This window comes from Ambystoma mexicanum, chromosome 10 (assembly GCF_040938575.1).
Source record: "Ambystoma mexicanum isolate Mex_15411 chromosome 10, UKY_AmexF1_1, whole genome shotgun sequence".
In the NCBI taxonomy this organism is placed as follows: domain Eukaryota; kingdom Metazoa; phylum Chordata; class Amphibia; order Caudata; family Ambystomatidae; genus Ambystoma; species Ambystoma mexicanum.
Window position 1 is genome coordinate 1292986281 of NC_090932.1, and position 23626 is coordinate 1293009906.

The following is a 23626-nucleotide window of genomic DNA, read 5'->3' on the forward strand; positions in this document are numbered from 1 at the left end:
TCGTAAGGTGCCTCAAAGTCGCAGGTAATTTTATGTTGTAGGATTTCCTCTGGTAGTATGGTCGGGGACCTTTCTAAAAAGAGGTTGCTCCTCAGGCGTAGCAGATTCCAATTCATGCTGGACCGGCCCTGTGGCAGATGTACACATCATCTGGGATTTTTTTCTTCATCGTCGACGGAGTGGGCGTCAACGGTCTGGTCGTCGAAACAGTAGGGTGGTCGACGGGATGGTCACTGGACGAGACTTTGACGGGGTCAATACTGGCGTTGATGCCGTCTGTCACAGGTCATGGCCAGACGAGGACCTATGGGACGCAGACGAAGAGTGAGGTTTAGCAGAGGACGAAGTCTTCTTTGCCGATGAGGAAGCGGACGTAGGCCTTGATTTGACTTTCCGTAGTCAATGAAGATTTTCAGGCCAAGTCTGCACATTTGTGCGGGTGTGAGCTCTATCTCCTTAGGTCTTTACAAACGTGATTCTGATGCATCATGATAAGGGGGTACCTGTGACCATTTACCGCTCGACAGAGGCCTGAAGGTTTGGTCTTGTCCTGACTGGAGGATGGCCTAGGCTCACCTGTCCTCCGTTTCTTCATGAGAGGTTCCTCTGATCTTGATCATTGGCACAAGGATGACCTCTTCTCTGAGGGAGTGAAAGCCCTGCCCCGCGTGAAGAGCCGACCTACGACGCCGGATAGGCTCCCTCGTTTAGCCAACAAATTAGGCGCCCGTTTCTGACTGAGGGTTGTTGGGAGAACCCTTGACAGATATCGCAATCGTCAGCCGAATGATTAGGGTACAAACAGTAGAGGTACTCTGAATGCCTGTCTCCCTTGTATGCATTCTTGGGGCCGCAGGTCTCACACAGTCTGAACAAAGATTTCTTCGGACCGGAGGATTCCGTAACGGGAGCGGAAAACACGCTTTCCCTAAGTCGGAAGACTTAAAGCGAAAGCTGAAGTTAAGAAAAAACGTTCTCACAGAAATAGAATTCTCTAAGGATAGAACGCGAGGTAATCCCAACGGTTTGGAAAAATGTTGAAATCTGAGGGGCAGCTGCGGAGGCGGAGCTATACACTCTACGTCCAATTGGTGCTGCCCAATGCACTCATAACGTTGAAGTTTTTTTCCATAGGAAAATAACTATATTAAAGTTATCAGGGTTTTCCCAGTCTGACGAAGGGGAATATTCACAGTTGTCTTCCCCTCTCCACGTTTTCAGCATGGGACAAGGGGCCGCAGTTGTCTTCCCCTCCCCACATTTTCAGCACGGGACAAGGGGGCACGTTCAAGCTTCGCACACACTCTGGCTACTCTGCCACAAGCATACAGTTCAAAGCATAGGTATCAGGGTCTTTTGTGCCAAAGTGTCTTTGCCATTCAAAGTCTTTTATTGCAGACGTCCTGACATAACTAAAGCAATAAAGGTCCTTTCTTATCAGCTTTTCCACATTCACAAGTTCTCAGTCTCACTATTCACCATGGGTCTCTCTCCTTGAGGCTCAGACCCCTTTTTTGACAATATTCACAAATGGTCTCCCTAAATCGGGCTCGGACTATGGCTCTCCCTCAGACCCCTTAAACACAATGTTCTCAATTGGTCTCCTTCGTTCATGCTGTGAAGACTTTCAAATGTGCAATGGATTTTGCTTAAACCGTTGCAGGACCACTTCAATTCATATCATTTCTCATTCTCGATTTCGACTTTTCCTTTTTATCATAGACTTTCGATTGAACATGCATCAGCAATTCAGCTTTCCTCGCGTCTGTCACATGCTTTATAAATCTTGCTTCTTGCGCTCTTTATATCATGTTGCCACATGCAACTTTGACTTCAACACAGACGAGTCTTGCATCGGTCTCCCCAACATCCCGGTTGTGTTGATCTTTCTGGCGCAGCTTTGATCTTGGAGCCAAGAACGGTACCACAGCAGCTGCTGTTCCACCACGACTCGATCAACCATGTAGGAGGGTCCGGGTACCTGCCACACAATGCAGGATTCTTCAGCCTTGTTTCTTGGCCTTACGCTGTTCAATCCGAAGGACTTGGGAAAGTAATGGTTTTCCGTCTGAAAGGTCAATGGTATCTCCCTTTTGGTACACCCTTCTTGGTTTGCTGCCTTTATCCCTTCATTCAGCTGCCGTCTCGATACCACTGCCTTTTACCCGTGGGGGGACGTTTAATGAAAGTCAGGTGTGAGTGATGTAAGGAACTCATGATGGCCACAGTAAAGATAGACAAGTGATCACAGTTCAAGGGTGTTTATTAAACTGTGTAAATGGGTTGGAAATTGAAACCTAAATCTAAGATGGGAGCAAGCTAAGACCATCAAATAATAATAAGGCAGTACTAGCGGCATCTTGTCAAATAAAAGGGTCTATACTAACAAACAAAAAAACTATTGCCAATCCTTAAAGCAAAGTACAAAAAGAGGGTGGGATAGTGCTCACAAAAAAGAAAAAAAAGTGTTCAAAAATGATGAGTCAGGATGTTCTAGCCGGGGGTCTCTCTTCCCCACGTTATGAGCACAGGGCAAGGCAGAACTCCTGAGCACAGTACACTCTCTGGCTTTCCCAGCACGAGGCTACAGTTCCGTTCTCTGGTATCAGGATCTTCAGTGGTTAAGTCTCTTGTCAACAAAAAGTCTCTTGCCTCCGAGGACCTGAGGTGTTCAAAATAACAAAACAACAACAGTTCCTTTCCGTATGTACGTTGGGTGATGACTTTTCACCCCTGGATCCCCCTCTTCCGGCCTCAGACCCTTCTCGAATGTAAGCCTCCTTCTGTCGAGTTCACTATTGCTTTTATTTCAAAGATTTCACCTGTTGCTTTCACAAGTCCCAATGTCTTTTTAAACAATCCACTGTGGACCTCCGTCCGTCGGGTTCACTAGTATCAACACAATGTTCATTTGGGCATCATGCTTCACCCCGTTCTGCAGGCAACCCTGAGCCGGGTTCACTTTTGCCAGTTGTACATTTCCTTCTGCTTTATCACGATACAGAATTTATTTCCCTTAGCGTTCCAATTATTTGCGGGTCAAAGACTTTCGACTGTACACAGGGTTTTACTCGACCCGTGTATGACCACTTTGACCTTTTCCTTGTGGCTCTCCTTCCTAGGGCCTTTTGGTATTCGTTTTTTCAACATAAAAGGGGGTGGTGGAAATCAGCCAGAGTCCTTCGATTGAGCGCCAACGTGGCGCCGGACTTATAAGCAGCTCATCTTTCCTCTGCGATATTAACAGTTCTTTGATTCCCCTTAGTTTGCCATTTGCAACCTTTGCTCTTTGGTTTCTTATCGTTTCTCCTTCCGACTCACCGGCTGTGATGAACCGCTTGGCTTTTCTTGTCTCTGGAGTAAAGATTGGTATCACAGTAGCCAGCGTCTCCACCCGTCCTGGTTATCAGTGTAGGAGGGCTCAGTGTACCATTGACATCTGCTACAGCATACGTCGGCTATTGTTTGCGGTTTTATGAATCCTTTCACAGAGGCTTTGCGGGTCTGGGTCACAAAGGGCAAGGCCGCTTCTCTCCCCTTTGGTTCTCGCCACCTTTCTCCTCCTCTTGAACTGCCATCCTGGAATAGCCGTATCGTTGTACAGTCTGCATGGCTCGTAGTGTGCCCTTGTGCTCCACCTTTTATCCCTGTGAAGGGAAAGGGCCATCAGGTATGTGTGGTTATTATTAATTGCCTCGGTCTGCCTGATCCTTATGTTGGGACAGGTCAGGTAAACGGCTCTGTTAGTCTGTTTTCTCGTGGTGTAAGAAAGTGTTTGTATCCAAAGAGGGGGGGGGGGGGCGGATGGAGTTTCCGATTATCCTACAGGATGGGGAAAAGGTGTTATAAGAAAGGGAATACCGCATCTCACCATCAGCGTGTCCCACTTCCACTCCCAGAGGACCACCCCCCATATCCAGGGGATCCTCCCTCACTGGTCCAACCCCAGGAACTGGATCCAATAGCAATGGCTGTGTTCTGGCCACCTGGATGACGGATCCCCAGGGACTAGTAAGGGAGACACTTTCAGGTTTCTCGCAGCTATTACCGTGAATTGCCCGACCATAGTAGTGGGACATGTCGGGTACAATGATCAGGTGTGGGTCCGTTTTCGCCCAGAGCGGGCTGTCCTTGTAAAAGTGTTTGTGTAGGAAAAGGGTGGGGGTAGATTTCCTAAATATCCTACCGGGTAGGATGGGGTAAAAGTGTTATAGGGAGGAGGATACCGCATCTCGCCATCAGGTGTCTCACTCCTTAAAGACCCCTCACCCAGGTGATCCTCATGTACAGGCCCACCGCCAGGGTCTGGATCCAAAGGCGATGGCCGTTCACTGGCCATCCGGGAGAGATTCCCTGGGACAAGCGGGTGGGACACCTTCTGGTTTCTCAGAACACATTCCTTTGACTTTGATATAAAGCAGCATGCTCTTACAAGGTCAGTAATTTGACTTCATGAGGAGATTGGAACCTCTCTCAGCCTGGGGTAGGAGGCTACAGGGTGGAATCTAATGTCAGTTCTACCTAAGAGGGGGACGGATGGCCCCAATTCCTGTGTACCCTCTGAAACTGCCTGTTTGTATATTAATGGTATCATCACCCCTAAAACTCTGCAAACAAATATTTGCCAGTCTTATTTCTTTCATAGAAGGCAAACAAGCCCCAGAAATCCAGGCAGACCGCCCGCATGCACAAAGCGCCAAACCGAAAGATCAAGCCAGCAGTGTTCTAAGCGCTGCTAGAAGAGAAAGAACCGGTAAGCAGAGACAGACGATCAGCACAGCCACTCGGACTAGGGCAGCAGAGAGAGCCCACTCAGAAAGACTTCAATCACTGTGGAGCAGGACAAAAATACAAATTCCCAATACTTTCCTATAAATTTGCTCCAACGTGGCAATAAACCACGAACTCTGACATTCACCAACGTGAGCCCCTCTTGTTGCAGTAGGGTGGCCCTGCATGAAGAAAAAGGGCTGGGGTTAGCCCCCCTTCTCTACTCCTGAACCCTGTAACACCTCCCGGGTGGGAAAGACAGAACCAGATTGGCAATGGGCAGAAAACAAATGGAAAAGAAAAGGGAGGATAAGAAGAGTGACAAGAAAAGAAGAAGGGTGGGAAATTCGGGTTAGGTCAGAGGCGGGAGGTGTAGTGGACCAAGAGACCTGCAAGGGGAAAGACTATGGACTGGAATTTGGAGGTGTTTCAAAGAAAAGGTGAGGTACTGGTTGGTGCGAGCAAGTGGAACTGTGTAGTGAATGTCCACGCAAGCCGAGTGGAAGAGTTGGAAAGAATGATGTACAAAACAAGTGGTAAGTGTTTTAGAGAGAATGAAAGAAAGGTGACTGGGTAGCACGTGGGTGGAGTAGTAGTGTGAAGGATGGGGTAGTAGTGTGGATGAAGGACAGAGTAGTGGGGAGCTGAGCAGGGTAGTGTGGAGGAGGGTAGGGTAGTGTAGGGCAGGGTAGTGTAGTGTTGAGCAGGGTAGGGTAGTTTGGATGACTAATAGCGTGGAGGAGAGAGTACAAGTAGTAGGAGTGTGAAGGAGGGATAGAGATAGCTTGAGTAGTAGTGGTCTGGAAAGTGTAGCGTCAGAAGCGAGCGAGTAAGGAGTAACATCAAAGGTCCTGAAGGAAAGCGGGAGATACCGGAGGTCAGACGGTGGGTATATTAAGACTGAAGGAGTGAAGGTGTGGGTACAAGAAGAACATCATTGCTAGCGTAGGCCCAGTTTAGAAAGTCCCAGTTGGAACTTACATAAACAGGGCATCAATTTAGAACATAGATAGTAGTGGTCAATAAGCTTTATATACTATCCTGACCATAAGGACTCCTGGGCTAGGGAGGAGAACACTTACAGGCCGATTCATGTAATTCCTCACAAAAGTGTCGCACGCGGCTGGCGCACAGCGTGCCGTGCGAATGTCTGCGCCAGCCGCGTGCGATAAAATCAATTTCCGCGCACAGCGTATTCATGGATTCTCGCCTCCAAAAGCAGACGTGGCGCAGAGTGTTGCAGCGACCCTGCAGCAGCGCCAGTTACGCCCCCAAGAACGCCCTCGTGCAATGAAAAGTCATCAAGATCGCAAACCATCGCAAAGGGCTGCGCCAACCCTGTACCAGTTTACCGGACTGGCAAACAGCAAACGCAAAGCGGGGAACGTGTATTACGGGTTTCGGGAACACTCGTGCGCGAGAAGTCTCACACGCGATCTGGCCTGGGGGAGCGTGTGCGTGTATTTCAGAGGTGCGCGAGAAGTTTCACACGCGAACGGGCTGGGTGCGTGTATTTCAGGGGTGCGCGAGAAGTTCCACACGCGATTGGTCTGGGCGCGTGTATTCCAGAGGTGCGCGAGAAGTTCCACACGTGATCGGGCCTGGGGGAGCGTGTGCGTGTATTTCAGGGGTGTGCGAGAAGTTCCACACGCGATTGGCCTGGGCGCGTGTATTCCAGAGGTGCGCGAGAAGTTCCACACGCGATCGTGCCTGGGGGAGCGTGTGCGTGTATTTCAGGGGTGCACGAGAAGTCTCACACGCGATCAGGCCTGGGGGAGCGTGTGCGTGTATTTCAGGGGTGCGCGAGAAGTTCTACACGCGAATGGCCTGGGCGCGTGTATTTCAGAGGTGCGCAAGAAGTTCCACACGCGATCGGGCCTGGGGGAGCGTGTGCGTGTATTTCAGGGGTGCGCGAGAAGTTCCACATGCGATTGGCCTGGGCGCGTGTATTTCAGAGGTGCGCGAGAAGTTCCACACGCGATCGGGCCTGGGGGAGCGTGTGCATGTATTTCAGAGGTGCGCGAGAAGTTCCACACGCGATCGGGCCTGGGGGAGCGGGGTACGTGTATTTCAGGGGTGCGTGAGAAGTTCCACACGCGATTGGGCTGGGTGCGGGTATTCCAGGGCTGCACGGGAAGTTTTACACGCTCGCCTACAACACGTATTCATGGAATCGAACGTGGCCAATCCGGAAACACATACGCCAGCAGGAAGTAGGCGTACGTCCACCCACACAGCATAAAAGTGCACGCAAACAACAAACAAGCTCAGACGCCAGGATGAACATACCGTTCCTAGCAGCTGTGGCCGTGGGATACCGCAGGAGGAGGATAGTCCGGGCCAGAATTTTTACACCCAGAACCAGCCTTTTTGGGATGCCTGATGACCATGTGTATGGGAGGTACAGGTTTCCACCTCACATAATACTCGACCTGGTCAGTGAGTGGGAGGATGACCTCACATCAACCACCCTGTGCTCCCAAGCACTCAGCCCCCTGGAGAAGGTCCTCAATGTACTGCACTTCCTGGCCACTGGATCATTTCAGCGGACAAGTGCCATAGTGGTGGAGGTGTCACAGGCCACGCAGTCACGCTGCCTACGGTCTTGGCCATCATCACTGCACGCCCATCAGTCCGCAGGCACATATACCTGACCAGAACACCTGCAGAAAGGCAGGCTGTTGCCCAGGATTTCTACAGGGTGGCACAATTCCCCAAAGTGCTAGGTGCCATTGATTGCACCCATGTGGCTCTACGTCCCCCCAGGGCAACTGAGCACATCTATAGAAACCGCAAGCACTGGCATTCCATCAACGCCCAGGTAGTATGTGATGCCAAGGGAATCATCACCTCAGTATACGCCAACTATCCAGGCTCCACCCACGACAGTTTCATCTACAGAATGTCTACCCTAAACCGGGACATAGAAGCTGGGCGGCATGGCGATACATGGGTGCTCCGTGAGTATAAATGCCACTGCGCATGCATGCATGTCAGATACTGAGTAAAGTCACAACCCCACTAATGATACCCATCACCACCTCCCCAGGGGACAGTGCCTACCCTCTCAGCACCCACATGATGACGCCAATTCGGAACCCCACCACGCCACCCCAGGTAAGATACAACACAGCCCACATTGCAACCCGGGGCATCGTGGAGCGCACATTCGGAGTGCTCAAGTCACGCTTCCGCTCCCTTGACCGTTCTGGCGGGCAGCTGTTACACGCTCCCCCAGTAGTGTGCAGGATCATAGTGGCAGCATGTGTCCTGCACAACGTTGCAACACGCCGGGGTCTCCCCGTGGACATGGTGGTGCCCCCACATCCCCAACCATATGCACGCCCGCTGCGCATGGGAGGGGAAAGGGCGCGGGAGGAGGCAGACCGTACGCAGCTGGTGGCTAATTACATCACATAAAATCACACCCCTGTGGAGTGCACACAGCCCTGGCACATACCAGCTGACAATCAATGATGATTGTAACTGACAATCATGATGTGTCAATGGACAGTCAACTGTCACAACCATACCAGCCTGAGATTGTACATCTGGAAGTGTTCCATTGTGTGCTTCCCTACCTACACAAACAACACCAATGCTGTGTTCAAAAGACACTTCTATGCTGCTAAAATCATTACCCCCTTGCAAGACACAACATGAAAACAGTGCCATGTCACCCAACCCCTCCCCAGCACCGCCACCCAACACACCATGGCATGACATGCCATGTGAGAGCAAACAAAGTCATCCCCCAAACATGACATGTGGCACAAAGTACAGTGTCCCTAATGGAAACTGGCCACACACAATATGCCCACATAAGGGAATAGTTTCTTACCTGTAACTCCATTTCTCCAGCATTGGTATCTTTCATGGATTCACATGCTTAGAATATTCCCCGTCGTCAGGCTGGGAATCCCCGGTACATTATATAGACCCTTTCCCGTAGGAAAACTTTTTCGACGCTTATGCGTCCTATCCACCTCGTTTTGTATCATGCGTGCCCGCGCCGTCAGGACGCCATGATATAAATACAGGACCCGCCCCCGCGCTCCCTCAGATTTCGGCCCCCAAAGTAGTGGGGGAACCAGTTTGCATGGCCAGGGGAGGCAGGCGGGCGCATGTGAATCCATGAAAGATACCAATGCTGGAGAAATGGAGTTACAGGTAAGAAACTATTCCCTTCTCCAGCATTGGATCTTTCATGGATTCACATGCTTAGAATAGATTACATAGCAGTACCATCCCGAAAAGAGGAGGCGTGCATGCAAACTCACATACTTTCCTCACAATGCCAGTTCTCTATGGTCGTGTACCCATCGGCAATAGTTAACATAGAGAACGAACAATATTCAATCATAATTGCAACCAGAACTAACCCCTCAAGCGGGGCTTACCTTATTGGAATAGGTGTCGAAGCACCGCCTGTCCCATCCGAGTATCTTCGGCATGTTGTTGTGGCAGGCAGTAATGGTGGGTAAAAGTGTGTGTAGCCGCCCAGGTAGCCGCCGTGCAGATGTCCCCCAGACGGACTCCAGACCACAGCGCCGTCGACGATGCCGCCGCTCTAGTGGAATGAGCTCTTGGGCGCCGCAGAAGAGGCTTCCCAGCCTTGGAATGGCAGTACGAAATGGTAGACGATACCCATCTTGACAGTCCTTGCTTTGAAATGGCTTTGCCTTTAGCACCCAGACCATAGGCCACGAACAATTGCCTCGTTTCCCTGAAAGGTTGCGTGCGATGAAGAGAAAACTTGAGAGCCCTCTTCACGTCTAATGTGTGTAACGTGCGCTCCGCTCCCGAGCATGGCTCTGGAAAAAACGTAGGTAAGACAATAGAGGAATGTTTATGGAATACTGAAGGCGCTTTCGGTATGAACTGTGGGTTAGTGGCAAGGACCACCTTGTTCTTAAAAAATCTTAAGTATGGTGGGTCTACCATTAGAGCTTGGATTTCCGAAATACGTCGGGCTGAAGTGATGGCCACCAGGAAGGCCAATTTCCAGGACAAAAACTTTAGAGACGACGATGACATTGGTTCAAAAGGAGGTTTCATAAGAGACGCTAACACCAGATTGAGGCTCCACACCGGAGGAAATCTCTTCTCGGGAGGGAAACTCCTGAACAACCCTTTAAGGAAGTGCTTAATCAGGCGGTCGCTGAATAATGGTGCGGAATGTCGTTGACGTGTAAACCTGGAGATGGCGGCCAGGTGTACTTTTATCGACGACACCGATAAGCCCTTTTGAGCTAAGAACAGCAAGTATGGAAGGAGCTGTTCCGGCATAATCGACTGCAGAACCAAACCTGGCTGGTCCCCACACCACTGACAGAAACTCCTCCATTTGTAGGAGTATGAAGTGTTTGTGGAAGGTGCTCTTGCCGCTTGCAGAATACGACGACACTCCTCCGGAATCGTTAGCTGGCCAAATTCGGCGAAGTCAGGAGCCAGGCCGTCAACTTGAGGCTGTCCGGGTCGTGATGCCAGACGATACCCTCCTGTCGAGACAGAAGGTTGGGGATCTTCCTGAACCTCATTGGCTCCGCCGCAGCCAAGTGCAGCAGGTCTGAGAACCACACCTGCCTGGCCCAATACGGGGCTACCAGAATCACCCGACATGGGTACTTGAGGATCCATTGCAACGTCCTCCGGATACGAGGAAAAGGAGGGAATGCGTACATGAATTTGTTCGTCCATGGGAAGGAGAACGCATCTCCCAGTGAGCCCTGCTGAGGCCATCTGCTTGCATACTGCGGGCATTTTTTGTTGTCCTTCGTCGCGAACAGATCGATGGAAGGATGTCCCCACTTCTTGAATGCCTGTTGTAGTTGCTGGTCGTTCAGCACCCATTCGTGAACCTCGTTCATTTCCCTGCTGAGGGCATCTGCCTCCACATTTCTCACGCCTGGTAGGTGGAACGCCAAGATTAGCATGTTGTGTTGCAGGGCCCAATGCCAGATTTTCTGTGCCTCCGTCGACAGGGACCTGGAACGGGTTCCTCCTTGTTTCCTTAAGTAAAACATTGTAGTCGTGTTGTCCGTCATGACACGCACCACAGAGTCTCTCAGTTGAGGAAGAAAAGATTTTAGAGCCCACCGCACTGCTCTCAGTTCTAGCAGGTTGATATGCAGGGAGGACTCTTGTAACGACCACCGGCCTTGTACTTGTAACGTCTCCAGATGAGCTCCCCATCCGCTCAGCGATGCATCCGTCACCACCGTCTTCTGGAACTCCGGTTCCACCAGAGGCATTCCTTTCGTTAGATGAGTAGAAACTCTCCACCAGCGGAGTGCTTGTACCAGTTGTTCGTCGATGACCAGTCTGTCGGACCAGCGACCTTGGCTCTGCATCCAACGGTCCGCTAGAAATTCCTGGCAAGGTCTCATAAACAGACGGCAGTTGTTTATCAACGGAATGCAGGACGACATGGTCCCTAGCAGGGACATGTATTTGCGCACCGATACCCTGGTACCGCATTTCCATTCCGACGCCTTGCTTTGTAGCTTCTGTATTCTTTCGCTGGATGGTCTTACAAGGCTTGTGTGCGTATGAAACTCCGCTCCTAGAAAGACCAAGGTCCTCGAGGGCTCTACGGAGGACTTGCTGAAGTTTATCGCGAAGCCCAGTTCCTGTAAAAGGGACATCGTGGCCCCCAGACTGTTTCGTGTTTGTTCCATGGACGAGCCTCTGACCAGCCAGTCGTCTAAATATGGATAGACATGGTGACCGTCCTTCCTTAAATGGGCCGCTATGGGGGCCAAGCACTTGGTGAACGTCCTGGGGGAGGACTTGAGACCGAACGGGAGGACCTTGAACTGAAAATGCTTTTGCCCGACGACGAACCTTAAATATCTCCTGTGTCGTGGACGTATTGGGATATGAAAATATGTGTCCTGAAGATCTAGCGACGACCGATAATCCATGGGTTGCACTGACCTGATAACCTCCTGGAGCTTTAGCATTTTGAATTTTGAGCTCTTTAGCCATTTGTTGAGTACCCTCAGGTCGAGAATGGGCCTCCATTTTCCATTTGGCTTCTTGACGACGAAGAACCGGGAATAAACCCCTTGTCCTTCCTGTGCCACAGGAACCCGTTCTACCGCTCCTTTTTGTAGCATAAGCGCCACCTCTTGTCTTAGAACTCGAAGGTGGGGCTGGGCCGAAAACACTGGCGGAAGACTTGGAGGCTTGTTTTTGAATTGCAGCGCATGACCCATGCGAACCGTGTCCTGAACCCATCGATCTGTGGTGATGCATTCCTATTGGTCGATATGATGAGAGACTCGACCCCCCAGGACGTTCCGAAGGCCGTCATTGGTTGCTGGTTTGCTTGTCCTTCGTCGACGAGGGACCCGAGCCTCGTCGTCTGGAGGCTTGATAATCTCTGCCTCTACGTGCCGACTGGGATGCCCGTCTGTAGCCTTGTGAGGAGTATGAGGGCCTGTTAAATCCACGGTCCCTAGAGGCTCCAAAGCGGGAGTTTCCGGAGGCGCCCCTGAAGGGGCGAAAAGAGCGAAAACTTCTACCTGTCTGGAGGGCGCCAAGAGACCTAGCGGTATCCGTGTCTTCCTTCATCCCCTTCAAGGCTTCATCAACCTTGTCTCCAAACAGATGTTCTCCTTCACATGGCATGTCTAGAACTTTGTACTGGACTTCAGGTCTAAAAGTAGTACATTTGAGCCACGCTTGTCGACGAAGTACTACGCCATGATTGATTTGTTTGAACCCCGACTCTGCTAGGTCCACCGCAATATTAATTGCATGGTTCGAGGCCTCCTCACCATCCCGTACTAGTAACATGGCTGCCTTGCGATGTTCTTCCGGCAGGTGTTCTAGGATAGGGGCTATTTTATGCCACATCTCCCTATCGTAACGCGATACAATCGCCAAGGAGTTGGCTGCTCTTACCGTCGTGGCGCCGACTGAGAGCACCTTTTTCCCGAAGGCGTTCTGTCTCCTTGCCTCACTTTCTGGAGGGGTTGAACATTTTTGCTGTACTCTGGCCTTCCTAGCCGCTGCCGCCGATACCACAGAGTCTGACAGTGGCTGTGATGTTAGACATTTTGGAGTGGACTCCGGAGCTTTAAACTTTTTCTCAATACGCCCCTTAATAGCCGGTTCCGAGAACGGATGACGCATCGTTTTGAGGCCTTCTTGCCATACGTGGTCCAGGATTGGGATGGCAAATACCGATTTCCTCCTTTGACCCATGTGATCAAAAAGAAAACAATCTTTCTTTTGCTCCTCAGGAATTAAGCCGAACTCGGAACACGCTTTCCCCATCATTGCATGGAAGGCTCCCACATCATCCGGAGGAGATGGTTGTGCCTGGCTCCTCGTAGACTCTACCTCTACATCCGAATTCCATGTTGGGTCTCTCGACGGTGACAGGGAGATGTCCGACCCTGAGTCACCTCGTATAGAATCGGACTCCGATAGCTCACCCTCCTCCTGCACTCGAGGACGATCCTTCACCACCTGGGAGGCCGAAGGGCTTTTGGTCGTCGTGCGAGCTGCTTGAGCTTGTTCGTCGACGGAAGGTGCAGAAAATATCGACGATGAAGTGCCAGGCTGAGGGATCTGCGTATCCAGACGCTGCAGGAGCTTCTGAAGTGTATTAAGCACATCCAGAGACAAAACCGTCTGGGGGGTCAGCAACGTCGAGGATAGAGGGACCACACCCCCACTCGCACTCGTCGTCGACGTATTGGAAGGCCGTAGGCCCAAGTCCGACGGCTGCATAACCATGTCACCTTCTCCTTCCACCGGCGACCCCGGCAAGGCCGTGTCTTGCAGCAGGACCTCAGGGGGGGCCGGTTCACAAACCTCTGGCTGCCAGGCCATAAATTGAGTCCCCGTCGACGAAGGAATCCCCACCACTGCTGCCTGAATAGTAATCGGCATCGTCAGCGATACCGGGGTCGACGATCACGGAAGACCTAGGACGGTCCCCTGAGGAGGATTTTGATGCCGCTTGCCTCTCCGTCTTAGAGGATGAGGAGGAGGAGGACATTTTGTGTGATGAGGAAGACCCAGCATGCTTCCCCGCATGCTTGTCTGCAGGGCACTTTTCGACAGGCCTCACCTTCTTAGAGGGAGGTTCCGACTTGCTCCTGGAGGCCGTGGAGCCAACTTCTGATGCCGGATAGGCACCCGCTCCGTCGTTAAGCCAGCCCTAGTTTGGTCCTCCATGGCAGCAAGCATGCGGGTGTGGAAGGCCTCGTTCTGGAGGGATATGGTGCGGAGATCCCCATGCAACACCCGACGTGTTGCCCGGACCTCCGCCCGAGTTGCCTGCATCTCTGCTGAGAGCATACGGGTGACGCGCTCCAGCAGCTGTACCGTCCTGGTGACAGTGGAAGCCTCAAGGTCCACAAGAGTCTGCCTGAGGTGCCGGACCTTTCCCCTCAGGGCTTCCCTCTGTCCCTGGGCATCTATAGAAATTGATTCCCTCAGATTGTCCAGGGCCGCCTGTCTGTCCCTGTTGGACGCCAACATGTCCTCCCTGACTGATTGGCAAATGGAGTCTGTTGCCTGCTGTAGTAGCTCCATCTGCCTTTCTGGGGGGACAATGGAAGTGGCCACCCACTCCATGGCTTGAGCAATCATTTCTGATGATGCTGCCTGTTGGTTGGCCATACCGTAAATGGATTGCTCCCATACGGTTGCCCGGTGGCGTACGGCCACCGCGTTGGCGGGCACCACACCTGTCTGGGGCAAGGCGAACTGCGCCTTGCTGTGTCGGCACTGCCTGAGGCTGCAGGACTGCATTTCCCCTCTGAACTGCTGGCCCAGGAACAGGATCAGATGTTGCGGAGTGTGGCCCTGCATCCGTAACCACCACAGGCGCACCTACCAACACTGACATCCCCATAGTGGGCTCTACCCCTGGTGCAGGTGGGTCGGACAGAACAGTATCCCTTCCATGAACACATACCTGCGAATCCACATAGGCCTCATCCGAATCAACACCTGAAAAGAGTTCTGGGGAGGTGCAGCCAGGGACACCCCTGGACAGTATGGCCTGCAGCAAGAGAGGGTTCTCCCCCACCACCAAACCACATCCCCCACTGGTGCCTGGTCGTGCTTCAGATCCCTCCTGGGCCAGCACCATCTCCTCTCCCTCAACAGCATCAGGTGCGTCATCCTCTGCAAAAACATGAAAGACAAAAAATGGAAACAGGCATTAGCACCATGGCACGCTATTAGGCCAGACAAGCTACAGTACCAGTACTTGATTTACACATGTCCCACATGACTATAACCCCTCCCATGCATGCACTGTCCATGAGTTGGAAGGGGAGGAAAATGTCAGACACTGATGACACCAAGATGGGAGAGCAACACATCAGCTGCATGCTGGCTAGCAGTGCCATCACACATTGGCCTGTGAGTGGCATGTCCAATACACATACATGACACATGCCATCACACAGATGGCATGTACCATAGGCATGTCATATATGTGACAATAGGGCAGAGTGATGCGCAGTAGAACCAGGTGAATTTCTACAATCAGCCTGAATTAACACAGCTAAATACGGAACAATGTTGTAGCAAGATGCCACTTCAAGGGCAACTGGCGCGATGTAGTGCAAAATGCCTACTGTGGCCAGAAGGGATACTAATACCCAAATCCCGGGGCGCCGAATGCATTGGATGAAGCACATGGGTGGCCCAAAACACTCAGGCACACACACCCTGACCTGGCACTCAACCAGAACCCCTCCCACAAACAACATACATATGGATCACACACACATGCATGTGCACTCACCGGACAATGCCTTGTAATCTGGCAGTTCTCCCACACCTTGGATCTGCTCCTCTGTGACGTAGGTCCCAGCAACATGCTCATGTAGAGTGAGTTCTATGTCCTCTTGTGAAGACCCACCTCCAGTCACCAGAGTTCCGGCATGACTTGAGGCCAGCTTTTTCTTTGCCCTACGCTTAAGGTCGTTCCAGCGCTTGTAGCACTTAACAGCTGTGCGCCTCATAAACCCAAGGGCGATGGACTGCCAGTGTGCCTGACGTCGAGCAGGTGTAATCCTACACCCTGAAGTGACCAACATTTCGGCGTCATGTTCGGACACATACTGCACAAGTGCATCCAGTTCGGCATCATTGAAGCTAGGCTTCCTTGGCGTGCCGGACCGTGTAGCCGTGTCGGGGTCATCAGCCTGTACTGGACGAGCACTCTTCCTCTTTCTTTTTGTGGGTGGTGGGGATCCAGAGTGCCCTACGCCGCTCTGGACACTAGAGGCAGGAGCACCGGTGGACTCTGTAGTAGTAGTGTGCGATGGCACACTGACCACATGACTTTCTGCAGGCATTAGCTGAAGTGTGATGATGGCAGGGGGAACCTCAGTCTGATGTACCGGGACCAACACTGTCCTTGCTGGGAGAGTCAGAGCTGGGGTGGACGGAGCCGCAGCTGCCCCTGCAGCCTCCCCACCCCGCCTACTCGGGGCAGCAGACATGGCTGCCCCTGTACCACGTGGCCTGGTGACACTGGCTTGCGCCGCCACCCGTGGCCTAGACTTGGCGACCTGGAAGTCAGCCTGGGAGTCACCCTGTAGTAGGTCAGGTGCCACAACGGGCCGGTCCAACAAGGGCTGAGCAGGGATGGTGTCAGCCACGTTTCCCTCAACCATGGGGGGGTGGGGGGTGGTGTGTGACCCTGACTGGTCCTCCACACGTGGGGGGCTAGGGGGAGTCTGCAAATCCTGGCCACGTCCCCTACCGCGCCCACCTCTTGCGGCTCGGCCACCCTTGCAACCCTTACCACTTGCTCGCCTCCCAGCCATGGCACTGATGGAGTTGTGCGTATGGGAGTTGCAGTGGACAATTGTCCTGGGAAATTGGGGGTCAAAGGGGTAGGGTACTAGATGGAATTCGTACCCAAGTGCTCTAGCAAGGCTGTATTGAACCCCTGGGGAAAGATGACGGGTCACGCAACGCACAGGCACCCCTAAAACAGAAAATGATGTGCACGCGACCCCTCGTAGACCACGCGCGAGGGAAAAGGAACCTGCACTACGCTGTGGCACCCAGAAACACAAAAATGAACGTATGCGTGTCACACGCAGCCTACAATGACCTCTGAAGGGGTACGCTACACACGGGGCTAGCACAGTTGGTAAATACGTGCGCGACTCACCGTCTGCCTGGGAAAAGAGCGTGAAAAATACGCGCGTGTGCGCGTTGGCAACACCCCCGCCAAAAGAAGAATTGTACACTGTCTGAGGAGACAGGACAAAAGGAGAAGTCAACGCTGTTTGAGGAAACAGGTCGAAGAGAAAATCAGAAAAATACTGACAGAGGTAACAGGGAGTACGAACTAGAAACGCTGTGAAGTAAACCGCGTGTGAACCGACAAGAAGTACAGATTTCACCCACTCGCTCTCCACGGGAAGCACGTACAAGGAAATGACGTACTACACGCACCTTTTAAACCGCACCACACGTCCAACGTCACTTCCGCGTATACGCACTGAGGCACTATCCTCCAATTACGCGGGCTGACACTCGGACGTGCAGTTTTTGGTCTTGTAACATTCCCCGCGTACAGGGACACGCCCGCGCGTGTCACGTCACTGACGCGCCTGCGCTGTCTGGGCCTTTGGTCCAATGGAATCGCGTACACAGGCCAATCGCGTGTGGAACTTCTCGCGCACCTCTGAAATACACGCGCCCAGGCCAATCGCGTGTGGAACTTCTCGCGCACCCCTGAAATACACGCGCCCAGGCCAATCACGTGTGGAACTTCTCGCGCACCTCTGAAATACACGCGCCCAGGCCAATCGCGTGTGAAACTTCTCGCGCACCTCTGAAATACACGCACAAGCTCCCCCAGGCCCGATCGCGTGTGAAACTTCTCGCGCACCTCTGAAATACACGCGCCCAAGCCAATCGCGTGTGAAACTTCTCGCGCACCTCTGAAATACACGCACACGCTCCCCCAGGCCCGATCACGTGTGGAACTTCTCGCGCACCTCTGAAATACACGCGCCCAGGCCAATCGCGTGTGGAACTTCCCGTGCACCCCTGAAATACACGCGCCCAGGCCAATCGCGTGTGGAACTTCTCGCGCACCTCTGAAATACACACGCCCAGGCCAATCGCGTGTGAAACTTCTCGCGCACCTCTGAAATACACGCACACGCTCCCCCAGGCCCGATCGCGTGTAGGCCTTCTCGCGCGTGTAGAACTTTGGCGCACATTTTTTTTCCTGCACAGGTACGCTACCGCCTGCTTTCGTGTGGCGGACATGTATGGGCCTGTGCGCGTCTTTGGCCGTGCGCTGTTTTTCCCTATTCGATTCCATGAATACATGTTGTAGGCGGACGTGTGGGCGTTCTGCACACTTGCCTCCTGTACTTCCCCCGTGATGCCCACATTTTCACGAATTGTTCCCCATTCTGCGTGTGACGCCCCGTGTTACGCCTACTTTTGTTATGTGCGCCGCGCTATGTGCGAATTCGCTGTGGCCTTATCGCACGGCGTTCGATGACCTGTGCGCCAGCGTGCACCGCGCACTTTTTCAGTGCACATCCCACATTTTGCGCGTGCACGGACTTCCATGAATTGATGTGCAATGTTTTCTGTGCGATTATCGCACTTGCACTGCGATTTTCGCTATTTCACTGCGAATCGCACGTTTTTGAACGCGTGCGCCGTTTTTTCGACGCACATTGATTCCATGAATCGGCCTGTTAATCTAGACAAGAGTGTGAGGGACAACCCTGTCGCCTACATTTTCAATAAACCCTGGAACCATCTCTGGAAGTTGGGAGTGTTCATTGAACCATCTGTGATAACGCTTTCATATTACACCAGTGCTAGCACAGAGCAGAATGGACAAGTTGTAAAAACAAATAAAAAAAGGTTTTCCATAGGTGAGGGTCATTTGTAAGGAATTGATGTAAGAATTCCATGCATGCCTTAAATCCGGTCACATATGGTCTAAGAACAATTACGTCATAGTGACTTAAGTGGGTGAAGGGTTTTTATTTTAATAGGATGAACGTACATGTTATAATCTTGAAACTTAGAGTGATCTTGTAAACTAAAGAAAAATACATTTTAGTTATCAATCAAAAATGCGAATACAAAATAAATGACGGAAATCGAACAAACTATTAGAAAAGGAAATCTCAAAGAAGAGGGGAACAAGAGGAAGAGCAGTTCTCGAATAACGGAACTGGTAGCTGTGCATAGATGATGTAGGTGATATGGGGCAAAGTGAAAGGGAGGCAAAACAAAGAGCAGTTTCCCTCCATGCTAGTTTTAAGGCTAGATTCTGAACAAGGCTGTAACTAGAACAGGGCATCAGAGTCACATGTGGCAGAGAAGCCCATGTTTTATCTGTTCTCAACAAGTTCTATTCAATGTATTCGCACCTAAGCCGTCTCAATGCTGCCACTAAGCGGGAATGAATTTAAATGAGTTTAACACTCACCAACATCAGAGCCTCCCTTCCGTTCCGTCATCCATTGGCCTGAGGTCCAGAACATTTTGGGATCACGAGAGGTCAAATGGTTATAAGCTTCCTCCAGTATTCCAGATTTACCCAGTGTCTAGAAAGAAATATATAAAGTGAGAAAAAAAGGGAAGAAACAGAATGAAAACTAGTACTGCGTATACATTTTCAGAGGAGAGATGATAGCTGGGGTGGCACAAGGGAAAGTGAGTTAAGAATGAGTATACAAGTGAAAATGTATTTAATAGCTCTATAAAGCATCACAGTGCTGTGTACACATTTTAAAAAAAAATCCTGATACAAAAAAATAAATATAATTATAAAAAATAAAACCGAAGACACAGAAAAAGCAGCAGCACTATGGGACCACAACGAACATTTGCATGTTGCATAATATAACTACATTTACTGGAAGTGGAGAGGAAAGTGGTCTCTTGTGATCTCCCCCTTTCCTGGAGCATCTCTGAAGCAGACGACGACAAAATCCTAAAATGAAGGAGGCAGCCCGATAACCTGGGCAGGGTCCTCCTCTATTCCCCCTCCCCCTTCTTAAGGGGGAGGGCACAGGCCAAAGGAGCGCCAAAAGTTGCCAGAAGCCAGCGAAGGGCTAACAAAAGAAAGGGGCAGGGTAACCCCTTTATAACCGGCGGGCGTCCTACAGCAGGAAGCATGCAGCCCCTGCAGTAGGATGCCCGCCACAGAGGAAGGAAGGATTTACTTTTCCAACCACCCACCCTACAAATGGGACGGAGGTTGGACGAGGCCTGGTCGTTGACGTTGCAGGACAGCTAGGCATTATGGTGGTGTTTGGGCGACCAATCACAAGAGACAGACTCCGAATGAGGCATGAGAAACCCGGAAGGGTCTTCACTCTTCTCGGACCAGCGCCTCTTGGGAGCCTAGGCGGCAGGGGCGTCTGGTGGTAACAATAAGGGCTCAGCTTCCCCCGAAGAAACAGCGTTCTCCCCGCCCACGAACACCTGAAAGGGCAGGCGGGGCTCAGGCACAAAGGGTTGGGAGAGTTGGGCCTACTGTGGACTTTGTGCAAGGAAAAGGGGGAAGCAGGTTGTTGGACACGGAGCAGGCGACACACCTTCAGAACTATTTTCACTAATGTGTGCAGTGATTTTTTATAATGTGAAAATAAATCTGTGGCCAATTTTGCCAAATGAAGAACTGTCATTCTACTAAGGGGAAATGAAAGGAACTGAAGAATGAGCAAGGATAAGCCTTATTGGTACAAATGGACAAATATAAGGGTTATTCCATTGCTATTGAGGAGGAGCCTGTCTGCTGAGGTTTGCTGTGCTCTGCTACATAGTCCCATTAACAGCGCTGAGGGGGAAGAATGGAGGAAAGTAGTCTCTTGTGGTCGCCCCCTTTCCTGGAGTAGCTCTTCTGTTGCTGTTGAGGAGGAGCCTGTCTGCTGCTGTTCATTGTGCTCTGCTACATAGTCCCATTCCCAGCGTGGTGTGGAAAGTGGGGAGGAAAGTGGTCTTCTATTGCTGTTGAGTAGTTCGCTGTGCTACGCTGCATAGTCACATTCCCAGCGCAGAGCGGGAAGTAGGGTGGAAAGTGGTCTCTTGTGGTCCCCCCCCCCCTTTCCTGGAGTAGCTCGTCCATTGCTGTTGAGGAGTAGCCAGTCTGTTGCTGTTCGCCGTGCTCTGCTACATAGTCCCATTCCCAGCTTGGAGCACGGCATGTGGGGAAGAAAGTGGGCTCATGTGGTCCCCCAACCCCCTTTCCTGGAGTATCTCTTCCACTGCTGTTGAGGAAGAGCCTGTCTGCTGTGCTCTGCTACATAGTCTCAGCGTAGAGCACGGCACAGGAAGTGGGGAGGAAAGTGGTCTGTTGGGAGAAGGGGGCAGAACCTGGAACAAGTGTGGAGCTGCGAAATCCTGTTTACTGGCAAACACGGCAAATCGCAAATTAAAATCCTCTGACAAACAAGTAAGCCTCCACTATGCCTCGTGTGTCTCTTGTGTGTGTGTCTTAAAAACTACTGTCCTGGACTGTTTTGCTGCCCAATCGTCTTTTGCCCATAGAAACCGGGTGCCGGGAGAAGAAGGGAAACACACATTGAAGTCTGTGACAGCGAGCGCAGCTAACACTCGCACAGGCAAATGCTCAACTTTCCATCCGCCTCCTCTCTCATTCCATTTATTTGTAACAAGGCACCAAGGCCCAGGGTGATGCAGTCAGTGGAGCCTGAGCACCGGTTGCTTTTCTGTTTATCTCTCCACCTGCTACATTTAAGAACATCTTTGCGCGGTACTGGGTGAGAAAAGCAAAATCAAAAACAGAAACGTACGGGTGGCAGGTGAAAGTAAAAGTGATCCTGGTTGCACATCTGCATTCGGGGGATTTTGCACGGATCTTGTATTGACCTCCCAGAATATTGACCATCATCATTGTAATTTTGGACACATATACCTATTGGAACGGTGAGGAAGTGCAATTTTGAATCATCTTGATGATCGAACAGTGTTGGTCCTGAGGTGGACTTTAATGTTAAACTGGGGAATGGGATCCCACCTCATTTTATCCACCCTGGTGAGTACCTTGCCTATGGGATGATGTGTCCGCAGATGGTCGATGAATGGGTCTGCTCCATGGGCTTACAATTGGGCATGTGGTTCAGGGAATGAGGGTTACGCTCACTTAATGGACACGTTCACCCTGACGTGGCTGGCCAACTAACTAATCAATCTCATGGTGGATTTTAGGGTTGCACACAACGTTTTTAGTGATCATTTTCCTCTTAAACTGGTCCTAAAACAGGCTCTCATGCATCCGTGGCGGTCATCCATCAACTAGGTCAATGCGAAATAAACCCACACTGCAAAAAGAGAATCAAATTGGCAAGGTCTGACCCCATAGCAGCCCAATGTAAAGCACTTGAACCCAACCTATGTAAAATCCTGGTCTATTCTTGACCAATAGCCCCCCCCACCCCAATCAGATTATTTCCTAGTCCATGGAACTCTGGAAAGCCCTGACTCTTACCATCTTGAGTTTAAGCAAACGCATAGTAGTCTGGTTAGCTGAGGAATGCAGGACTGCATAGAACAACTTATTGAGGACCGAGAGACATGAAAAGCTCCAAGAGGGGTGGGGGGAGGGCCTAAGGCCAGGGCCGCCTACAAAGGAACCATAGAACATAGAAATTTCCAACTGCAACACAACGCCTGGGAAGATCTTTTGCGGGCTGTCTCCGAAAGGGACTCCAAGCAATTCTGGGAGTTCGTAGCGGGAGGACTGCAACACAAACAAATTAAAACTCATAGGGAAAACCATGTTGCGCCCAAATCTTGGTTTAACCACTTCTGATCTTTATATCGGGGTTAGGCCCACCCCGGGTATGGGGATGAAGACCGTTGTTCATAATTACGGCTAAATTTGAAGGAGGTGGCGAAGGCACTCACCAAACATTCATGCAATCGCGTACCGGGACTGGATGCAGCCCCCGCAGATTTATCCAAGGCAGAGATGATTCTGTGGGTTCCTTGCTGGTAGCCTGTTTTAATTCTTATTTGGCAACATGTATGTACTCGTAGTCCTGAAAACATGCTATTTTCCAGCCAATATTTAAAAAGGGCGACCCCGGAAACACTTTGCCCTACAGGCAAATTTCACTGCTGCACACCTCCTTCAAGATTTTTGGCCGGGCCATTTTGCAACATCTTTTTGGACAGGATCTCAACTAGCCAAGTCCTCTCGGAGGTCCAATATAGTGGACCTGGCCTGGGAACCCGGGACCAGGCTTTGAATTTGTATCTGGTAGTGGCATCATCTGTCTATGGCAGGGGGAGCCGATTTATTAGCCTTCATGGACCTGAGCACTGCATCCGATAAGATGGATAGATCCATGTTATAGCGTGTGCTCGGATCCATGAGCCATCCACCCGAATTGTTAAGAATCCTCCAACTGATTCATGAGGACACCAGGGTCTGTGTGCGTTTTGGGGAACAGAACCAATGTACTAGCTATCTAGGAGGTGATCACTGGAGTGCACCAGGGTTGCATGCTTGCGCCAGTTTTAGTTACTTTATATATAAGGAACAAGTTACTTACCTGTAACTGTTGTTCTCCAGCATGGGTCTGGCATGGATTCACATGCTCATGAATATTCCCAGTCATCAGGCTGGGAATCCTCGTTAAAGAAAAAAATCAGTTTCAGTTTCGTTTCTGAACTGTCTTTCTCCTAATAACCAATCACTGTTCTCTGGGTCATACTGCCCCCAGCCAATGACTGCCCTCTACCTAAGCCCCTCCTCTGGTAGCCATCTTCAGATTTGGTAGCATGTAAAGTGGCAGTAGGACCAAGTGAAGAGCCGCAGAGGGGTAGGAGGGAGGGTTCGCATGTGAAT

General features: G+C 51.2%; 1 protein-coding gene across 1 annotated transcript in view; it reads right to left on the reverse strand.

Annotated features, from left to right (window-relative positions):
* Nucleotides 1-23626, reverse strand: part of LOC138492254 (acyl-CoA dehydrogenase family member 11-like) — a 1439352-nt gene that overhangs the window by 797849 nt on the left and 617877 nt on the right. The window contains exon 5 of the mRNA XM_069619296.1: nucleotides 19235-19352. Within this exon, the coding sequence (XP_069475397.1) occupies nucleotides 19235-19352 (118 nt within the window). The remainder of the gene's footprint in view (nucleotides 1-19234; nucleotides 19353-23626) is intronic.